The following is a 23,130-nucleotide window of genomic DNA, read 5'->3' as shown; positions in this document are numbered from 1 at the left end:
CCCAGAGCGGATCCCGGTGTGGATCCCGGCGCGGATCCCAGTGTGGTTCCCACCGCAGATCCCGGCGCGGATGCCGGCGCCGCCCCCGCCCGGCGCTGCCGGAGGGAGATGCTCGCTGTCACTTTCCCTCTTCCCCACGCACCGCCCCCTGCCCTCCCCCTCGCCCGCCGCCGGCGCTGCCCCGTCCCCGGCGCCGAGCGCTCCCCGCCGGCAGCAGGCAGGGCAGAGCAGGGCAGGGCAGAGCGGAGCCGGGCTGGGCAGGGCCGCCCGCCCGCTCCTCGGCATGGCCGAGCGCTGAGGGCGCCCGCCGCCCCAGCTCGGCTCGGCTCGGCTCGGCTCGGCTCGGCTCAGCACGGCTCAGCTCGGCTCGGCTCGGCTCGGCTCGGCTCCGCACGGCTCAGCTCGGCTCTGTCCCGCCGAGGGACTCGGCGCCCAGCCACCCGCTCTGTTCGCCAATGGTCCAGAGCGACATGTCCAAATCGCCTCCCAGCCCGGCGCAGGAGGTGCAGATGGAGCTGCTGGACAACCCGGTGCCCGCGGCGGCAGCGCAGGTACCGCGGGCTCGGCCGCGCTCGGCGGGCGGGGGCGCGGCGCGGGGCGGCGGGGCGGCCGCAGCTCCCCGTCCTTCAACTTCGGTCACCGCCGTCAGAAAAGTTTGACGGCTCCCCTAAGATGCCCGAAACCCCTGTGTTCGCCGCCACCCTCAAATGCCGTTTAATTAACATCCATGGGATGCGCTGTACCGTAGAGGGTTCCTAAGTGAAAAGAACCTGCGGTTATTTGGAGGATAAGTATGTAAGAATACATTGCTATTAGGCTGATCTGCACATGTATTACTCGCAGGGTACGGCTATTTTCCCGTGCTGCTGTCACCTGTTGTATCTGTACCTGATGCTCACCACGCGCGGCTGAAACCTCCCTCGCCTGTTCCAGGGGCTGGTGACAGTCTGTGGGTGAGGGAAGGCGATTCTCGCCAGTTGTTCAGCAGGAATTTTGGGGAGGCTGAAGGTGTAGAACATGCTGCGGATTTAAGCTGCTCGATTTCCATGCAGAAGGTGGTTGCACGGTCGTCTCAGAAATTTTAAGAACTCAGTTCATGTGCAGTGTTCAGATGGATGGGTGATGAGAAGGAGGCAGGGTAAGGCGCACTTAGAAAAAAGACTTTATATTTTGAAAGGTTGTTTCTGTTTAATGTATGAATGTTGCCTAGTATCTTCAAGTTTGCAATAGTTAGCTACAAAGACTTCAGAGTGCTATTTTTGAACCCAGTAGAAGGGTGGTAAAATCTGATTGTGTGCATTTCAGATTACAAACACGCATGTTCTTGTTAGAAGTTTTTTCCTTTTGGGGTGCAATTTTACTGCCAAAGCTATCTCTGATGGTTTGTTTGAGAAGGTGGCCCAGCTTCATCCCAGAAGTGCTTGATTGACAGAGGAGAATGCTGTCAGTCTGTCAACAGCCTTGGTGACTGGTCTTTACTTACTCAGGCCCAGTTACAGCAGAACAAAATCCCGACACTGAAGCAGAGACTAGGTTAAACTAAAAATGAAAAAGTGTCTCTTTGGATGTGAATTTGTCAGTAGCCTCCAAGGCAGAACAGATTTCGGTAGGGCCATATGCTTTGCCAGCTTCTCCAGAAACTGTGGCAAGGGAGCTAATTCCTGACCTACAAATCCCACCCTTTTTATATCTTTTCAGCCCTAAGCACAGAATCTGCAACTGTCAAATCATATGGTACCTCTCTGCTGTGGACAAATGTCAAATACTGATCATAAAATAGATTTCTCAACTCTCCTTTTTACTACGCTTAAAGAACCTCTGTTTAGAGAGGAAGAATAGTTTGCTAACATCCACATTATTTATGTTTCAGGTAATGCATTTATATTCTGTTTTATAAAACAGGTTTCTGAACATTCACAACCAAAAAGATTCACTTTTTAAGACAGTGATAATGCACCTTTTTGGTTCAGGCATATTTTTCAGTTTTTGGAATCCAAGTCATTAGGCAGAACAGGAATTGTCTTTTCAATCTGTACTTGTTTTAGTCATACATGAACCTTTGGTGTAGAGGAAATAAGATTATGGAAACAAAAGAGCCCTTTGTCTGAATAGTACTGCAAGTTAATTCATTAACAAGCACTGCATTTAGAGACAATTATTTTGATTTTAATTTTTGTTCCATGAACATTTGAAAAAACCCATTTGAAAAAATCTTGCTACTTCAGAACACACTCGCAGTGAAAAGGAGAGGCTTAATGAGGACATGTGAATCATCAAGTAGGTTGCCTACAGGTACTTCAGTTATGTGTACCACTGTCTTTTTCACTAAGGTAATTGAATATCAATCCTAGAAACATTTCCTGAAACATTTCCTGACAAATAATCTGTCAGGGAAGAAAAACCCATACCAACATGTGAGCTTATGGAGTGATGTCACTCCTAAAAGTGTTCACTCTGAAGTGCTTCTTCTGGGAATTATGATTTAAGGAAATATTACTGAAGAGCCTTTCTAGAGTAGTACCGAGTCTCAACAATTTTCTTATCCAAGACTTTTACTTTTGCAAAGCTGAGATTTCTTTTAACCTATCTTAACATCATGGTCAATATTTTGGATTGTGCCAGTCCATCCATTTTGGCCAGACTTGTCACCGTGGAGCAGAGGAGTGAGATGTAGCTAACACTCTAGAAGTAGTTCACTTAAAAGGCAGTGAAATATGTGGAATATTCCTGGACAGCATCTGTGTAAAATCTATTTCTTATTTTCATAATTCATTTTCCTAAAAAGATCTGCAAACAAAATCAAATCTCTTTGGGCATTGATCATGAAGTCATACTGTATTTTTCCAGGGATGTTCTTCGTAACTGGGACAAGATATTGGTGTATTTTTCTGTATTAACTAAAATTCTGTGATTTTTAGGTCCATATGACTGTAAAAACATAGTTGTAGTTATAGTTCAGTGTGATCTTAGTCTTAGATGGATCTTGGTCTTAGAAGGAATTGCAGTATAGTTTCAGATGTCCAGACAAATGATGATCCAGACAAATCTGCATACTAACAGTTACACTGTGGACTCACAATGTCCGGGTGTATGTCAGTGCAAAGTGGTGGTTTTAGGTGTGGCCCTTTTGTAATAAAAGCAGCATTAGGTTTTCTGAAAGAAAAGCAGCAAACTGTTCAAGTGTATCAGTTTGGTGATCAGTTTGGTTTTTCTTTTTTTTTTTTTTTTTTTTTTGTATTTTTTAATCAACCACAATCATCTTTTTAGTTCCTTATTCAATGAACCTCCTTTTTTTTTTAAGAATCTGAATTAGAAGAGTATTCAGTTTGATAGTTTAAATTAACCCAGATACTATTCTGATGTGTTTATAATATAACATAGCACATTAATGACGTACATGATAACTCTTAGCCGCTCTTCTTTTTTCTCTCACTCCCATGTAATTTTCTTATGATGCTACTTCAAAGTCCCTCAGACCTCAAAAATCATTAGATTCAATTTCTGATGCTGTTTTCTCATCACAAAGCTTCCTATGCTATGCATTAGGGACAGCCATAGCAAATCAGATGAGTAAATTATACAAAGACATTTCAAAGAAAATATAAGGAAACCTTCTATCAAGCAACTACAAGACTGCCTTGTGGAGGGAGAAGATATCTTACACTGGATGAATTTTTTCCAATTCTTCATTATTATTTTCCTCTTGTCCTTTTTTTTAGCCTGTCTGTGCATCATCTGTCAGTGCATGTCCTAACAACCTGACACATTTTAAGTGAAAACAATTCTCTTCTTGGTTGTTTTCTTCAGCTCTTTCACCTGCATTTAGATTTCCTCCGTTACATGGTACTGGTAAATGCTTCTGCTTTCGGAGTCTAAAGGTTGCATCATCCCTGGAGTGCTTGGCTTGTTTTTCAGGTTGCATTGCAGAAGGTAAACTGAATGCATGAGGCTAGAGGACAGGCTTGTTCAGTTTTCCTTCTGTACTGACTACAGCTGATGTTAAGGTGAATTTTAGAGTGATGTGCACCTGGTGACTCCATAAAATCAGCTTAGTTACAGGCCCTTACGCTGGCTGTTGTCCTTCCTTAGTCTCCAGCTAGCTTCTCAGTTGTATAGCACCGTCCCTTCACTGCCTATCTTGTGGTAATGAGGAATGGAAAAATATCCAGAGATTTATTCTCAGCAGATTAATCACACTGCCCTCTACTGCTTTCAGCTGAGTTGATTTATCACAATTCATACTGTGTTTACCTGTTCTTCAAACAAACATTTTGCAACCATCTATTTCCCAGTACTGATTTGCAAGAATATTTTGTAAGCCATAAACAAACAAAATTTATATCCCTTTGCTTGCTTAAATAATAATAATGCCCATTCGTTATAGAGGCATGGAAGGCTTTACTCTCTTCTGGCAGCATCCCTAGAAGCCAGATCCAATGTGGCAGCAATTCAGTGGAGGATATACAAACGAAGAAGAGATAAAATCCAACTCCATTTGTTGGACTTCCTCATGGCCCTCAGCCAGAGGTAGTGTTTTCTCTTCTGATGTGGTAATCTCCTTTTCAGTGTTGTATTCCTTACTGACAAAAATAAATTATAATAGTCCTTCACTGAAGAAAGCCCTTCAGCTTTCAGCTGTTACTTTCCTGATAATTCTCTGCTCTTTGGGGTTTTTTTTGCATTATCCTGTACTCAAGCAATAAAAGGTGATTTTGCATGCTCATCTCTTCCAGGATATTTTCACTAGGGTATTACATGTTATCAGCATAAATGGAATATAATAATTGTTCTTTACATTATCCTAGAGTGCAAAATCACTCTGAAACAGTTCAGCAGTTTCAGTTCTAACTTATTTATCAGGTAACTATCTTCTGGCAATCTCTGGTTTTGTCTTGTTTTGTCTCAACAGATGAAAAGTTCCTGTGCTATTCCAAGGCTGGCTTGTCTGGAGTCTCAGTTACTTTTCTTCTGCATCTTTTACTCAGGTCTTTCCTGTGCTGAGATAGAAGACTTTAAAAATCAAGGAACCAAAATTGCCTTCCCTGCCCTGCAAGGGGATACCTTGGTCTCTGTCCCCAGAGCAGCAAACCCTTAGCACAGGGAAACTGTCTCACAGCTGGCTGTTGGTCCCCAGGCATCCTTCTGTCACAGAGTCAGCTCTCTCTCTGTTTGCTTGTGCAAGTGGAATACAGAAATCCATGGAGAGCAGGTGGGGAGGTACAGGCACGTGGCCTACAAGGGTAGTTGCCAGTTTTTAAAGGCTGCAGGAGGCACAGTGGGGTTTGGGCATGAGCTTCAGCACCTTCTGCTCTTGTGTGCTCCTGTTTTGCTGAGGTGGGAGCTGACATCTTCATCACTGGCATTACAAATAGATGTGCAGCAGGTTTGCACTGAGGTGGGTTTTCAAGCCACTGGGGAGGAGGAGAGCCAGCCAAGTCCCCAGCTTCTTGTCTGGCAGGTGGAAACTGCCAGATGACCTGGTCTGAGGCCAGGGTGAGAGCACTGGGAGATGGCTTACAAGAGCAGGAACTGGTAAGAATAGGGCTGTTTCTAGATGAAGGGCTGGCAAGGCTTTATCACAGGCCAGCAGAAAGGAGCATCTAAGATTTAACCATTGCAGATTGCTCAGCAGAAATTAGTTTGCTTTTATTTCAATGGTGAAAAAGAAACATCTGTCAAATACTTATGTACTATATTTGCAAGTTTTAAGAAGAGAATTATTTGTGGATGTTTTATTTGGAGGTTTTGTTTGTTTGTTCAGAGATTTTTGATTTGGTGTAGGTGTAGAATTTTATAAGATGATTGTGAAATGGACTTTGCAGACTGTCCCTGTAACTTGCATGAACTTCATGACTTGAGATCTTCAATTTGATAGGACTCCTGAGGGGAGAGGAGAAGTCCTGTCTTTCCTGAATTTTTTCCTGATAGAAAAAGTTACTTGTTTGGAGAAATCCAGGTTTTGAGACCTAAGCTGGGGATGCTTTTCTGCTATGGGAACATGAATCTGTGCTCCTCAGGCAACTCCTTTGCTGAAGGTGTGTCACAGAGCAGGGTGCCTGTCACAGGGCTGCACTGATGTTAAACACACAGGGTGACTCAAAACCCCGCTCCCGAGGTGGAGGCAAGCCAGGATATATTTCTGTATCCTACCTGTCCTCATTCCTGTATCCTCATTCCTGTCATGGAAGGGAGCTGTAGGTTAGTGGAGAGCACATCACCAAGGTCCATGTACATCTTCCAGTGCTTGGCTATGTGGTCAGGAAGCTGACCTCTACTCCTTTATGAGATTAATATGATTTGTGGTGCAAAAGTCAGAAATATTCATGTATTTTTCTGTTGTGTGAGGGTGTGGGGGGTTGCATCTATGCAGCTGATGCTGGAAGGTTTAATTTCTGAGTGGTGGTAAACCTGGCCAGTGGCCAGAAAGGGCCCAGGGGGTCTGACCTACTGGGACATTTTTTTTCCTTGTTGTAAGGAATTGCTTGAAGTGGCAGTGCAGTGGCTGTTCTTTTAAGGAAAGGATGGAGCTGGATGAGTATATTCTGCACCCTCCTGACATGCTGTGTACAGAACATGGGCATCTTTAAACATTTTCGAAACCTTCATATGGGAAGGAAAAACACTTAGTGCCTATTTGCATTTCTGACCTTCTACCAATTCCCCAGTCCTTCAGGGGGTCACTTTTTACCTTTAGGTGTTCTTTTGATTTTTGTAGGTGGTCCCTTGTTCATCTGAGATGATGTAAGATTCAGTGTAGCTCTGAAATTTTGTTTTCTGCTTTTGTTTTCTCCAATGTATTTCTTCCATCTTTGTTTAAGGACCTGTCTCAGTGTAATGACTCTACTGCCTAAATCATCTGTACCCTTCCTTCCTGAGACCAGTTTTTAAGGGTTTACCTCTACCACCTACCATCAGTCTCAATGACTGATGCTATTTTACCTAAGATAAATAGTAAAGGTTCAGACTCATCCTTTGTTTAGTCCTCACCACTGCCTTGCTGTAAAATACCAGAGTGGTTACTGGTGAAGGGCATTTTAAGACTCTCACTGAAGACCAGTTCCCTGGTTGTAGACAGTTGGCAATTTTAAATATTTTATATTTCCTCTTCCAGATGATAGTATTTTGCCTGCAGGGATAAACGATGCCTTCTGCTTGTCATGTGTGTTACAAGATTAAATGTTATGGATGCATGTGTTTTATGTGTTGAGACAGAACCTCATTAAAATTAAAAGGTTTCACTGACTGACATTGATCTCATCTGTTTACAATAACAAGTAATTGTATATAAAACTGTCAATTATCAGGAAACTGCAGTGTATGCCTTTAATGCTTCATATGATTCCCATATTTCATTTGATTACATGGGTTGAATAATGGTTGCACAATGTACTTTCTAATCAGAGTTGGAAAGCAGAGTTGTTCTTTTCTTTGTTAAGTCTTGGTTGATGAAATGTTTTTTAAAAAACTACTTTGGTTTGGGTTGTGGTTTGGTTTTTTTTTTCTACGGTTTCATGTTGTTTTCCAGGTATTTTATGAAGCTTTAGAACACAAATGTGTGTGTTTTATTTCTCGTCTCTGGCATCTCAGCCAATTTTAAAAGAATTTCACACATCTGACTAATAAACAAAGCTACACTTTTGATCTTGTAAACACTTACATGTATACATAACTTCATGTTTGGGTAAGATGTTCTGCTGAAATGCAGTAAGAACATTACTGTCAGCAAACGTTTTATATAAACAGGCTTGTTCCCAGGGCTGGAGTCAGTTGTATCTGTGACAAGTGATGGTATGCTAGCCCTGCCCTGCTGGCTTTTGAGGTTGCCACCACTGGGCACTGTGTCCTGGGGTGCTGAGGTGTTTGGACTCCAGTGGTTCTTCTGTTAGGTACAGCAACCTGAAAGGTTAAGAACGACAGCCCCGTATTGCTGCTTTTACTGGCCATGTCCTCATGTCGTGATTCAGCTCTTTATTTTTAGCTGCCTAATTGCAGCCAACTGCTACACAGAACACAGATAAGGGAGTGTATTTTAACATGAGAATCACAGTAATATATTGGGGAAAAATGTTCTCCTTTTGTTTTTTTTTCTGAGAATTGAATGTAACTGATAGATCATGATTTCATTATTTTAGATAATTTTTTATTTATTTTTAAATATTTTTTTTAATAAAAGCCTCATTCTTGCATTAAGATCTTGTGGAAAAAACATACACAAGAAGAAGCAAAACGCAATGACTACGACAGGATGAGTATTCATGCTTCTCCACATGGAAGAGATAAATAATGATTTTTAATAATAGATAATTTTTTTTTATTATGGAAGGCTAATCTCATCTTAAGAAGAGAGTTTCAGGCATTTCTGACTGTGGGAATAAGCTTGAAGAGTGTGGAAAACAAATGCAGTCCCCAAGTAGCATCCCTTAAAATAATGAAAAGAGTCATCAAATCCCAGTTTTCTCACATACCAAAGTTGTCCCCCATTCTTCTGACTGAAAACTGCTCTGTGCAAAGAAGCAGGTGTAAAACGGCCTACAATCCACAGGCTGCCATCATGTCAACAGGTTTTTTGTATTTAAAGTTAGTATGTAGCTCATGTTTCTGAAGAGTTTTCATTTATAGAACACTAGAACAAAAATGTTTCTGTTGCTGTGCACAAAAAAAAGCTCCTCAAACTGAAAAATCAAGGTGAGTTTCAGCCTGAGCTGCATTTGCTCTGGTTGCCAGAAATAAATGCTTTTAATCATTGCTACACAGATAAAATGGACACTTCCCTATCTGTGCTTGGGACATATTCTTATTTGTTTTATTCTCATCACTCTAGATTCAGTCCCTCTTTTGCCCTTCTCTCGATTTTTTTGTGTTAGCAAACTGAACACTATGATTGTCCTGGTTTGGAGGACAGGTACTGCCAAGAAAAAAGGCAGGAGCTCCTCCTGAAATGAAGTGTGAAAATCCCCTCCCTCCAATTTATTATAATTTGGAAATTAAGGGGCTCTCAGGCAAAGGTATGGGTTTAGGAATAACAGTTCTTTACTGATATATGTACAAGACAAACAAGAACATCAGCTATGAAAATCAGCAACAAAACAGAACAAAACTCAATTCCAGTCCCTTTTCCAGTAGTAGACACTCTTTTCCTCTGCACAGTCCTGGTGCAGAGCGGGACGGACCCCTTGCAGCCATAGCAGCAGCAGGCGGGACCAGGGAGGTGGAGGCAGAGGTGGCAGGGCCGTGTCCCAGGTGGGAGAAGGGTGAAGAAAGACTCCGCTCACCGTTTGGGTCCCGGTGCTCAGCAGTGATCTCTGAGGCAGGAGGCTGTAGCAGAGCAGGGTGCCGGACCAATCCAGCCGCAGAGAAACCTCTCTCCTCAGAGTTCGGACCAGTGAGAGTGTCCCAAGGAAGGAAAAAGTGACCAACGTCTCAGACCCCCAAACCCCGTCAGTGATTGAGCCAGGGAGACAGCCCCCACCCATCCCTTTGTCTTGAGCAATTAAAAGCTGGGAGAGCCACCTCGCCGACTTCCTTCGCATGATAATGTGAAAAGAGAATAAACGCCCCCAACCCCCAACAATGATACTTTAAGCAAAATACTTATTATAGACACTGGAGACAAATGCAAGAAGTGTGACTGTGAGAGAGAATATGTTTTTAATTATCTCTTTGGGAATTACACAATATTGTACTGTACACCGTCAATGAAATTGCCTAGATAGTGTGATCTTCATGTAGATGCTTTATATTCTTGGCTTCCTCTGTGAATGTTAGAAATTCTTTATTTTTTTTTAAAGTAAAAATTGTGGGAAAGGAGTTCAGAATATTTATGGGTAACCACAGATAATTAGCTCAATGGGAACCATTCATAACAGGTAAATTTTGGTTTAAAGATATTATATTTGAAGAATACTGGTGTCAGAGATAATTTTAATGTATTTTAGGTACAGTAATTTAACGCGTATAAACTGCATCCTTTTGACTAAAATTTTGGTCCCAACCCGGAAGTGCGGCTTATACTCCGGAGTGTCCAACATATGGACAAAGTCCTGAAATTTGCCAACCTGGAAGTGCGAGTTGTGGGCTGAGCCGAGCTCGTGAATTGAGCACCTGCCAGTAAAACCCACAATTGTGCGATTGTTACAAATTGGTTACTCTGTTGCGCGGTGGGGGAAGGTGGACTCTCCCACTGGCAGCGTGGGGGAAGGCGGGCTGGGCTCCCTCCCGCTGGCAGTGCGGGGAAAGCGGGCTCCCGCGGGTGCTGTGGGGGGAGCGGAGCTCGTGAATTTAGTACTTGCCAGTAAAACCCGTTTAGCACCTGCCAGTAAAACCCACGATAGTGTGATTGTTACAAATTGGTTACTCTGTTGCACGAGCATCCTCGTTGTGAACGAAAGTGTGGCTTATACGCTGGTGCGCCTTATATATGGACAAAGAACGAAAAGTTGCTGACACCCTGAAGTGTGGCTTATACTCTGGTGTGCCTTATACTTGTGAAATTACTGTACTTTGATATTATATTAGGTGGAATATTATATTAATTATATTAGGTGGAAAAAGATGGTTCTGGTAGAACTGTCTATTATAACTGAAAAATATTTTTAATAATTTGCTTACAACAGTAGTTCCAATCTATTTATTACTCTGATGGACCTAGGAAGACCTTTTCATTACCAAAATCTTCTTCAGTTATAAAAGATTCCTTTAGAAATGCAACCATGTAAAACTATTCCTGATTGAAACTTAATTTTATGTTTTGACACCTGCTGGGTTACAGTCCTAGACTCATCATAAAGTCCTCATTTCACCCCCATAATGTTCAACATGCTGATTTTTGTATAGTTCTGCCTGAACCAGCATGTGTAGAATCAATTTGGGTGCCTTTCAGAAATTTCTTACGTGGTGTTTTGCAGTTTTGAAAAAACCATATGAGCTTGGCAAAATATCTTTTCCAGAAATCTGTTTTTTGGGGGATACAACATTGGTTTTGTTGTAAGTCATTGTTAGGTTAGTGAGATACTATTTTTACTGAGAGTGAGTGTCCAGCTGACAGAACTACTGTTCCTCGAGTCATCCTTTCTAAAAGGTTGGTGTATAAGATTTCAACCAGTGCTCCAAACTCCCCCAGAATCAACACAATTGGAGTTTGAGATTGTTCTCTTGCATCTGATGGATGCCATTACCTGGATTTGTCAAAGAATCTGAAGTTAGTAGTGGCTATCTGTTGTCCTCCTCAGGTAGTCTTAGACTATCTTAGATTATTAAAATATTTAATCACACTTACCATATGCGTTACTGCTAAGAACAGCACTCAGGTTTTGAAGACATGATATTAAAAATCTGCCAGTATGAGATTTTAAGTGTTTCAACATGCACTGGAGCCCACTCTTCCCTACCATGTAAGCTCAGGCCCAAAGCTCAGAAGTTTGCACAGCCCAGAGGTGGTGTCATGGCAGAGTTTACAAACTACACAGTTTGCACTCATTTACACAGAATTAAGTGGTTGCAAATAACATAGTTTTTTACTATTTCTTTTTTTTTTTCTTGTAATTTAATGTAAATATATTTATTGATGATCCACATTTAATGCACAAAACAAATAGTTTTTAGTGGACACACTCATGTATTTGCTTTGATTTTCTGTGTTTCTAAACCAGAATTTTAAAATTTTGTTTTATTGTTATCCTGCTTTTACTTTCTTGAACTTATTGTAAAAAAAACATTATTGTAAAATCTCCCTCAGTAGTAATATTGTATCAACAAGTTGTTTGTCACTTCTTGCTGTTTAATGTTCCCTCAGCTGACTTGACTCCTGGTTGTGATTTCTGGAGACTGCTCCAGTACCTCCTTTCCTACCTTGTTTACTTAAACTAGCTGCACAACAAACTGTACTTTTTAATCTCTGTGACTTGGGTGAATAATGCTACATCTATGTGAGTCTATAAATACTTTTCTGAACCCAAATGTGAGAAAAACCCAACAACAGCAAAACATTTAAGGCTCAGTTGACCAAGCCTGGTGAACACTTGCACATAGATCCCATCAGTCACTGAATATGTGCTTATTGATTGGCACAAAGGTGATAATCTGAATCCCTGCTAGCCTAGGAGACACTGAAAGATTTCTGTGCAACACAAACTAATGCTGTAATGTTGTTCCTCTAATCTGTGTTTTGTTTTTTGTTTTTTTTTTAATAGTCTTATGCTAAAGGAGCAAGAAGAAAAAACCGATTTAAAGGATCAGATGGGAGTACATCTTCTGACACTACCTCCAACAGTTTTGTGCGCCAGGTATGGGTTTTATACTTCTGAAACAGTGGATGGCTTGCTGGTGTAAATGTTCAAAATATATTTTTAAATTTTTTTTTGCAAGTTGTCAACTTAGAGTGATACTGTAGTCTGAGAAATAGCAGAAGTCTCTTCTGGCACAATGAAAAATATTTGGTTGCTATTGTTTTGGTCTTGGCATAAAAATACTTTTTCATTTCTCATTCATTTCCATGTATAGCAGTTATCCTTATTTTTATTACTCTAATGCTATCAGGTGATTAAAGCTGGAGGAGGAGCCAAAATCTGATGGAAGTGCCTAAAGTGGCAACATTTGGAAGAAAGAGTCAAAATCCTACCAGTCCTCAGGATTTTCCTGCTTTAAAATAGTGCTGCATGAGGCAGTGTTAACCTAGATGCTTTCCTCCCACATCCCAGGGTTATTTTAAGGTATGGGTTGGAGGGGAAATCCCTGGCAGCATTTGTCCCCATTGCACTGATGCTGGAGAGAGCCTGTAGAAGATGGGGTGGTGGTGTAGGCTCCTGTGCCCCGGTGTGTTTGTGTCTCCTTCAAAGGGAGAGATCCTGGTGGAACCCCGTGGGGATCCCAGTGTGGGTGCTTGCAGGACAGCTCATTCTAGCCAGCAGAGGATAACTGGAAGTGTATCCAGAGCCCAGAGTGGCTCGGGTGATGCTGAGGCTGTGCTTTTGAGGAAGGAGGGGGTATGTCAATGGGCCTGTGGTTAACAGCTTGGAGAGCAGAAATAGTACCCAGAGCTCCACAGTGTCTGAGCCTGTGCAGTCTGAAACAGTTCTTAATGCCCAGCTGATTCAAGCCACTGTATCTTCAATGCAGACTTTGCCATCTTTTTCAGAGATTCTGGAATTTGGGAACTTTCATAGCAAAGTTTTGAGGGTTTTTTTTGCCATAAGCAGGCATCACACCTCTACTGGCTTTACATGTTTTATATGTTCCTTCATCCCAAATTATTTAATGACTCCATTGATGTTGCATTGATCTGTTCTGTTCTGTTGATCTGATCTGTTCTGTTCACAAAATTCTTTGACTTTGTCCTACTGTAATTGTATTGGTAGGTTTCGTGGTAGGCTGTGGGTTTGATAAAGTCAGGCCCTTATTACATTTCAGTATCTGTTAGACATAGGCATGAAATATTAATTGACCATGGGAGTTTTCAGTGGCAGTAAACTATATCAAGGTGGAAACCCTGTATCAAGTAAATTACTTGTTTGGGACGTTTTGTCCTGTCTTAAAATACTGTGAGTCTAAACAGTGTTTGAGAGTAACAACAGGATCTCCCAGGTCCAAGGAATCTTTGTAAGGAATTCTGTGTTGCTGTTTTCCTTAGCTCCTTGTGGATGTTCAGTTCAGCCTGGAACATTTTTAGCAGAGTATGAGTGTTTATTTTACACCATCTGCACATGCTTCTTTGCCTTTCTTGTTTACCTAAATGAAATCTGAAGTTGGTCTCAAGTATCTCCTCTTGCTCCTCTTGTGGTGAGGAGCAGGGCAAAGAGGATCCACAAGGAGGTAGATCATCGGACCAAGCAGGGATGTTGAGATGGGCTCCTGTAGTTTCTGGAGATCACAGAGTGTGAGGCATGGTTTATCAAATCTCCAAAACTAGCATAGAAAACAGGTTTTGTGAGCTGTACTCTAAGTGAGTCTGTGTTTTTCCAAGGGCTTTAAAGGGAGTGTGGCTTCAAATGTAGATTTTTATAGAAGAGATTTATATATTTCCCTGGAATAAAATTAGGTAGTTACTCTAGTGATGTAATACAAATGATTGGATGGTGAATAGGCTTCTGTGAAAAATCAGAGATTTCATAGATTGCTGAAGCAAAACTCTGTTTTGAAACGGTATGGTCACTGGAGGGATGTTAATGGATAAATTAATTAATGATAAATATGTTATGTGAAATTGTCCAGAGTAAATTTTAAAAAAATCCCTACAAAACATTCCTAGCAAATTATGCACAGGCAGAGCTGTTCAAATTGTAGCAGATGTATGAGAGAAATGCCTCTTCAGAGTTGCTGCTGAGGTATTTATGTCAGAGTTGGATTCCATCTTCAACACGCTTTCCTGCTCTGGTTCTTCTCCTGGGACAGCTTCATTTCTCTTACACTGAGGAAGAATTGCCACCAACATGACCAGGGTGCCCAGTGCTCCAGATATTAAACAGAAGGGGGACAGAGTTTTCTGCTGGCTCAGCTGATGTGCCCTTCTCAGAAACTCTCTTGGTCTACATATTGTTTATCTCCAGCTATCTAGCAGGATATTTTACATGGTATAAATGAACATAATTATTTTGCAATAATTTGCTTGCAGGGAAAAAAAATCCAGTAATTTTGTGTTTCTCCAAGATGGATGAAAATTACAGAAGAGCAGGGCAGGGCCAGACAAATGAATTTAAACCCTATAGAGTCAATGATGTGCCGTTCATTTCCTGTTATTTTAATTTATTTTAGTGCTGTCTTAAAACCAGGAAATAAGTTTTTGCTTAAAAATGAATTTGTGGAGTTTTTTAATGGGGGTTTTGTTTGTTTCAGCAGTGGTTGTGATGCCTATAGCTACCTTTTGTTTGTCAAACCTCCTTTCCCTCCCTCAGTTCCTATTTCCTTTCCTGTTTACTTCTTAACTTCTCCTGCAACTTTCATGTGCCTTTCTGCAAGTACTCCCCTCTTCACTGAAGAAAGAATCCTGAGATTATCCTGAACATTTTTCACTAGGATCTGTCTGCATTGCTCATAAAGAAGAAAGTTTGGAAGGTGCTTTTGTGTCCTGTTTAGCTGTCTATCCTTAAGCTGGGGGAGCTGTGAGAGGTGTGCAGGTTCTTGTCATAAGCATCAATGGAAAGTGGTAGTTCCTAACACAGAAATATATTTTGGCTGGATAAAAGAAGACAAATACATCTAGTCCTAAGGAAATGTTATGCACATTGAAGGAAACTGAGGTATTTGGCAAGAGCGAGGATATAGGACTCAGTCTTTTAAATCAACAGAGCTGCTGGGCATTTAAGTTAAACCTGCTACAGGAGGGAGGGACTTTATGTTTATTGTTAACATTGATAAACTTTATTGTCTGGGTTTTAGTATTTCCTTAAGGACATATGCTCCCCTTGCTCCAATATGTACCCAGCACCTTTCCTGCTAGGCATACCACATGCTACAGTAATAAAAATAATGCCAACTTTGTGCTCTCTCCTTCAAATGAAACTAAGCATTCAAATTGCTTGAAAAATGCTGTTGTATAGGAAGAATGAAATGTCCTCTGCACAGCCCTGTGTGCAATGATCTTTTCTATTTAAATCTGTTTTGTGGTGTGCTGAAGTAGAGCAGAGCAATCTATCCAGTATTGTTTCTGATGTGTATAAAAGAAGACTTAAACTGGAGCAAGAGCATCTGTATATAATATACAAATTAACCCCCATTCTTTTCAGTCAGAGCTCCTTTGTGTTGTGAATTTTATGTATTGATACAGATTTTTTTTATAATTTTTACTTGTGACACTATAAAGCCTTTGAGATTTTAGAGGAATGTTTGGATCATGTTCTATTTGTTTGTTACCAAAAAAATGTTTGTTTAGTTTTGTCGCCAGCATGTTATTGATGATATTTGAGCTTGAAAAAATAACAACAATTGGGCCTTCTTTTTATTTGCCAGCAACTACTGCTTGTCTTTTCAGTAACAGGAGAGGATCATTTTTTCCTCTCTGCTTTCTTGTGAAGTTGTATTGGCAATTAAGCTGTGTATTTGGAAAGCAGAAGCATCACTGCACACCAATCAGCTCCTAACTGAATGCAATCAGTTGTCTTTAGGGAACTAAAGGACATTGTTTTATATAGTTTTCATCATCTCTTTTGAGCTTTGGAGTGATAAGCAGCTTGTTCTTAGGGTTAGTTATGAAAGACTGAATTGGATTTGATCTCTAGTTGTTGCCGTTTTGACTGATCCTTGGTAATGATTTTGTTCCCAAGGGTTTCTTCAAAATACAGATCAGACAACATGTTTTGCACACAACACTATGGCACTTCCCAGGAACATTATTTTAAACAAATTGCATGTTCTGATAGCATTAAAATATTTTGTGGTTGTGCTTCTGGACCTGTCTTTCTCAAGGTTTTATTTTAAATCGTAATGATTAATCAGAGAAGCAGTCTAAGTTGTTGGGATTTTTATGTATTGCAAAGGCAGATTAGATTGTGAAATAGGCTGTTGTCAATGCACTGGCTTACAGAAATATTTAAGGTTTTACAAATCTGTTTTTTTTCCTTTAAATATTGGCCTGATGCCTGTTATACTGTGTTCACTCAAAAACACAGCTATAAATAATTATGTAGGGAATTCATTATTCTTCTACTTTCCTCTAAGGACGTTTGCCTAGCTGTGTAATTACCTATTGAATTTTGTGAATGGTAAAACTAAGATTTGCTCTAAAAACCAATTTGAAAATATTGACTTCATTTTGCTCATAAACATGCCTCTTAATCTTAATTTCACCAGAGAACTGGGCCATGTCAGAAATGTGTTCCTCTTGTTTTAATTGCTTTTTTTCTTCCAGATGTAGAGCTTAGCTTAGATTTTTAATTTTTTTTCCTTTTTATGAGGGGAAGAGCTTTTGTATTCAGCTCATAGATTCAGCCTGCCAGTGAGGCTATGCATTTGCAGGCTGAGCCACAAAGAGCTGTTGTAGAGTGGGCACAGATACTAGCTTTGGTCTTCATACCCAGTACTAACAATCTGAGGCTGAAAACCTACCTGTATTTAACCTGCTAGGACTATTCTTTCTTCTTGAAGACTATATGTGAACAAGATTGTGGCTAGCCAGAAAATCTAAAGAAATTATCACAAATATGGCAAATTTGCTAGTTAATATATTCTTACATTCTTTGTGTGCCTCATATTGTGAAACATATTTTGCTTGCAGAAAAAAAAGGAGCTTTGCAGACTTGACATTAGCTTTTACCCATAAAAAATGCGAGGCACTTCTAGAGGTATTGTGCAAATACTGATTGTAATACATAAAGTATATACCTACTGCTCAGTTTAATTTTCTTATCTCCTATTTCTGATGCAAATGTCTGGGGTTGTTTTGTTAGATTTTTTTCTGGTGTCTTTCTGCAGATTTCACTGAAAACCACAGCAGTGATGCTTGTGGCCTATGCTTGCTATTGTGGTTGCATTGAAGCCTTACACAAGTGATAAATTCTACAAAGTCTGCTTATTTCAAACACATTAAAACTGTTATTTTGTGGGGAATTGATAAAATTGTGGTGTCCTTTGTTTTTCACCATAAATTGAAAGTTATTAAGAGAAATACATTGTGCTTGGATAAAGCCAAACTTAAAGTGATGTTGGCATGGGAGTGTGATGTCTGTACTTCTCTCTCTGTTCTTCTGGTGTTAGTGGGAGCAACCAAACTTTCTTCTGAAGGCCAGTGTGTGCGACTTTAAATCCTGGGCAGGCAGGATTTCAGGGTGACCTGCTGTTTGTATTGAGCAATGTGAATCAGGTTTTCGTCAAATCCGCTGACACTGCCTTTGTTGTGATACTACTCTAGGAGTAGTACTAGCATGGGAAAGCAACTGTTTTTTATGTGCTTCTTGTTGTATGAAATATATCAAGTTCACAGTGGGGTGAAGACCTTAGAGCAGTGCAGGGATTCATAAGAATATATCAGTTCAGCAGTTGATGTAGTTTCATTTATGGCTCATAAATGAATAAGTAAATTGTTCTCAGTTCCTCAGTCATGAGGTAAAAAGCAGTTGGATGGGGAGTGGGAGAAGGACAGCTTTTAGAAGAGGCCTGGATTGGGAGCATGGGGCTGGAGGAAGGCAGAGGGGAGAGAAAGGGATTTTCCCCTCTGATGGCACTTGTGGAGCTGCAGACATAGGGGGAAAAAATCACTCATTGAGCTATAGATTTCCTCGGCTGTAGTAAGTTTGAAAAGTCTCCTTTTTTGGCCTGGAGAGAATAGAACAGATGCCCCTATAAAGCATGGGATTTTGGCAGGCATGACTGAAGGGGAGATGGCTGAGAAAAAAGCCAGCAGAAAGGAAGTTCATTTGTGGACTTCAATTCTTTCATGGGTCCTTTTTTTCCTCAAATGGTTTCTAAGAATAGAAATCAAAATGTTGCCATGTGTTTTAAAAAAATCCCACACACCCTCTAACCAAAACAAACAGGCAAAACTTTTTAATGCTCTTCTTACACGTCCATTTATGCTTCTTGTAGCAGGGTAAGAGAAAATAATCGGGGCGGGGGAACAGCTAAATGTAATGCTTTATAAAAACAGAAGGGTAGGAGCTCTCTGTATAGCTTTAAATGGGTGTACGTGTTTGATGTTCCTCTGCATGCAGCTGGAGTCAAAAGTCATCCTTTTCCAAGCAGTAGTGCAAATTTTGAAGGTGGGGCTCATACCTGATGTCTGCTGAGATGATTGCCAGCATTGCTTTGAACTTGCTCGGGTGATGGGTGGGTGTTGAGAGGTGTCTGTCTGAGAGGTGGCCTGCTCGACAGAACAAGGGAGATGCAAGCTCTGGAGGGGGGTGGGTGACATCCCTGGGGAAGGGCAGCTCATGAACATCTTTCTTTGGCATTCCCATTGCTGCTGGCTGTGTGCTTCTCTGGTTCTGTAAGGGAGAGGAGGAATGGGGCTTTCCAGGTGCTCAGTGTCTGCCACAACCATCACTCAATCAAGTTTGGCAGGCAGGACTTGTGCATGGCTAAGCCAGGGGAATTCTGCAGGTGGCAGAGCTGTCTCTATGCAGAGGAGGGGGAGGAGGAGGAAAGGGCTTAGTTGTTTGGGCAGGCAGAGGTGTGGAGGGTTTTTTAAGCATTCAGTGAAACTGGTGAAGGATTTTTGGTGAAGATACATTTGGAGACTCTTCCATCATAGTGGATGGCATACGGAATGAGCAGAAAGCCTAAAGTGGGTTAGGCTTAAGCATTTCTCTTTGGCCAAATATCTTTATGGCTGGTGACTGCTCTCTGTCTCCATCTTTCAGTTTCTAATCAGAGTGGGCTTGCAAGAGCTGAACCTCTCAAAAGCCTTAGAGCTGTGCTGGGAACCTCCCTGCCTGTATTTGCTGCTCTCTATGTGCGGTATAGCAGGAGCTCCAAGGAAAAATTAGGTGGATGTGGACAGTTAAGATCAAAATTAGGAATAGGATTGAGTGAGAATCAAGTATTTTGTTTTATTTTGTCCCCTGCTTCTCCCAGAAAATTCAGTGTGGTTTCTAGTTCTTGTGTGCAGCATTGTCTGTAAATTTGTGGTGAGATGCAAGGTTTATTATATGCTATCATAGATTTCTTCTAGTTATAGTAAGTACGGACATACAAAGTATTTGCAATGGAAGAAGGTTTCTCATGCATATATTTAATTACAGCTAATACACAGACTGTAAAAATGTTTTATGAAGATAAATGCAGTATTTTTACAACTTTTACTTATGGGCTTATCTAGTTGGAATTTTTTTTAACAAGGCCTTAAAATATGTGGGTTCTTTTTAGAAATAACATGTTTTAAGCCACTTGCAAAATTCAGTTTATAATTACATGTAAGTGCATCATAAACAGTTGCCTAATTCCTGATGTGTTTCTTGTAGTTTTCAATATTGCATTGATTTTCAGGGTTTGCATTTACGCTGTGTGGTTTTGATTGGGAACAAACGCCTAACACAAGGGAACAGTTTGATCCTCTGTAAAGCAAATGTCATCTTCTGCTCCAAAATGCAAGCACATTCATAGCAAAATAACTGTTGGTTGGCCAGTGTGCAGCAAGCTGCTTCAATTTCTCCCCATCATGAAGAGGAGCTGCTTCCAGTCACTGGCAAGGCTCAGGGAGTAAAGAAAGATCCTTTGCAGTTAGCCAGCGGGATTTACTGAGTCTTTTGTCTTTCACAATACTCCACCAGTACATTCCTACTTCAACTCAGGAGTGCTCAGTTTCGTCCCTCACTAAATAGATACACTGAAAAATGTGTGTGCCATTTCTATTCAGTTAGTCACAAAATTGCCAGTTTTATGGGCAGTTGCAGCAGAGAACTGTCTTCTCCTGGGCTATGTGTTTAGACAGTATTTCCAGTGGTGATTATATGTTCCTGTAGACTTGAATGTTGCTTTTTTGTGTGATCTCACTCAGACTTTGCAGGAGTACTAGGTTCATTGAAGAGATTTATGCTCCAATATTTTGAAAATTAATTGTAAATCTTCCCAGGAATTTTTAATAATGTTTTTTTTAAATCAAATTGTAGAGTGACATCCATGTCAGCACAATTTAGTGAGTGTTGTATTCACTGATGGTCAAATAATATTTCAGTTCCTGAATATGACTGGCCTGAAAAAGAGTAAGACCTTAAGCAAACCTAGGTATATAAAAACAGTCCCTTAAAATCTGATATTGTAGAATATATTAATTATTTTTCCTCTGCCAAAGGAAGTAAGTAATTAATAGTACTCTTGAGATGTGCGGTATTATTTCTTAGCAGCATGTAAACCTGAAGTCCCCTAAATGTGAAATGGTTTCAATCAGATGGTTTGCTAATAGGACAATCAGGTCTTGGATAGGAAAGAGAAGAGATTTCTCCAAACAGGTGGGGAGCTGAAAGAGAGGAGGATATATGCCTTTGATATTCTTCCTCCTTAGTGTTTCCACTGGTGTTTTCAAGTTTTCAGTTGTTTTGCAGATTGAACCTGGGGAGTCTGTTGCAGGATGAGAAATAGCCTTCTCTTTTATGCCAAATTACCTTTAATTGCTGTGTCTTTTATGTTAGAAATATAGCATTAAGCCATGGTTGATCAGATGGCTCTCAAAAGTGTCCTTGTCAGACCCCGCTTTTGCAGGGACTGAGCTGAAGGCAGACATCATTGTTCCTGTAGAAACAGTGAAGCAAAGCTAGCTGGGTTCATTTTTCCTACAAATGGTGGAAAGTATAGCATATGTTCAGTAATCTCCCCTGCTACTTTTCTAAAAACATGTTATTGCATGTGTAGTTCTCTGAAAAATCAATCACTCTTTGTCCAACTTCTTTGACCTTATTTATTTTTTAGGAATCCTTTTGAAAATAGTAATGTGTCAAGGAAATGTTTGTTTATAATAAGGAAAGATTAAAGACTATTTCAACCTTGTCCTTGAAATAATTGTTGAGAAAATTGCCAGTGTTAGTAATAGAGTTTAATCAGGAGTTGGTTGGTTTTACACATCTCTTTCCAAGATTAGCTACAATTTATCCATCATCTGCCATTTAAACTGAAATGGAAATAAGACGCTTTCTTAAACTGCTGGTATTGTTAAATAAAATGCTGAAATAATATGTTAAAGTAAAACTTCTCAAGCTCAGGAGAAATAATGTTTGCTCAAACTCCATAAGCATATTGAAGATTAAAACGTGTAAAATCTTCATGTTCCTGTTATTATCTGAGAAAAGTGAACAGCATTTAAAATGCTGTTACAGACATGGCAAAGAAATGAAAGCACATCAATAGATTTTAACAATTACACTGTTACTATACTTTGAAATCTGAATGTAGAAAATTAGTCAACACTTTACACAATAAATAAAAGTGGTGATAAAGTACGATGTTGAGATAAAGCCTTGGAATGAGATGGCACAGCCAAGTGAAAGAGAGACAGCATCATTTTGAGGCCCAAGAAGCAGTGATTCATTGGAGATAGTCTGGAAGAATTGGCAGTGTGCCATGTGCTTTTTTTATGGAGCTAACTTAACTCTGGAAGGTTAAGGATTTTTTCTAGTCTTACTGATTCACTGCTCATAAACAAGAGCTACTTAGAACAATACTTGAATTTTTTGCACAGTCTCAGCCTCCATATGATATTTATTTATTTTAGAAAGATTCCTGGCTGTTGAAGTACATGGGAATATTACATTTTATCTTTCTTGAAAATTTTCCTACTCAGAGTTCAACTCACAACTTACTTACAGTAATTTCACGAATACAAGCCGCACCAATTTGACTAAGATTTTGCTCCTAAACCGGAAATGCGGCTAATAATCAGGAGCGGCTAATACAACCTCAGAAGTGCCTGCCAGAGTGCTGAGCCGAGCAGCTGCAAAGTCGGCATTTTGCGATTGTTACAAATCGCTACTTTGTTGCACCGCGGGTGGAGCCTGGCTCCGTGTAGGCAGAACGGGGGGCGGGGAGAGAGGCGGGAGAGCTCTCTTTCCTCCTCTGCCACAGCCCAGGGGAGAGACGGGGGGGGGGGCCCGGCGCCGCCATTGCTGCAGCTCGGGGAGGAGAGGGGGGACCCGGGCCGCCCCTACCGCGGCCCGGGGAGGAGAGGGGGGACCCGGGCCGCCCCTACCGCGGCCCGGGGAGGAGAGGGGGGACCCGGGCCGCCCCTACCGCGGCCCGGGGAGGAGAGGGGGGACCCGGGCCGCCCCTACCGCGGCCCGGGGAGGAGAGGGGGGACCCGGGCCGCCCCTACCGCGGCCCGGGGAGGGGGGGGGGGGAAGCCGGCGCCGCCATTGCTGCGGCCCGGGGAGGGGGGGGGAAGCGCGCGCCGCCATTGCTGTGGCCCGGGGAGGGGGGGGGAAGCGCGCCCCGCCATTGCTGTGGCCCGGGGAGGGGGGGGAAGCCGGCGCCGCCATTGCTGCGGCCCGGGGAGGGGGGGGGAAGCGCGCGCCGCCATTGCTGTGGCCCGGGGAGCCGACGGGAGCCCCGCGCAGCCATTGCCGCGGCTCGGGGAGCCGACGGGGTGCTTTGTCCCCGCCCGCCGCCGCCGCGGCAGGAGCGGGGAAACTCCGTCCCTGCCCGCCGCCGGCGCCACGGGCGCGGGAAAGCTCCGTCCCCGCCCGCCGCCGCTGCCGTAGGAGCAGGGGAAGCTCCGTCCCT

At 41.7% G+C, this 23,130-nt stretch overlaps 1 protein-coding gene across 10 annotated transcripts in view; it reads left to right on the top strand.

The window, feature by feature from the left end:
• Nucleotides 1-365: 365 nt before the first annotated feature.
• CACNB2 (calcium voltage-gated channel auxiliary subunit beta 2) overlaps nucleotides 366-23,130 on the top strand; it is a 261,106-nt gene continuing 238,341 nt past the window's right edge. For 3 of the 10 annotated variants that reach the window (XM_033067297.1, XM_033067278.1, XM_033067287.1), the window contains exons 1-2: nucleotides 366-551; nucleotides 12,189-12,281. In XM_033067297.1, coding sequence (XP_032923188.1) covers nucleotides 456-551; nucleotides 12,189-12,281 — 189 coding nt within the window. In that variant the 5' untranslated portion in view covers nucleotides 366-455. The remainder of the gene's footprint in view (nucleotides 552-12,188; nucleotides 12,282-23,130) is intronic. The other 7 variants (XM_033067193.2, XM_033067176.2, XM_033067168.2 and 4 more) reach the window with 3 other exon arrangements.

Source organism: Catharus ustulatus, chromosome 1, assembly GCF_009819885.2.
Source record: "Catharus ustulatus isolate bCatUst1 chromosome 1, bCatUst1.pri.v2, whole genome shotgun sequence".
Lineage (NCBI taxonomy): Eukaryota > Metazoa > Chordata > Aves > Passeriformes > Turdidae > Catharus > Catharus ustulatus.
The sequence above is the reverse complement of the archived record's forward strand: the minus strand, read 5'-3'. Positions and strand labels throughout refer to the sequence as shown.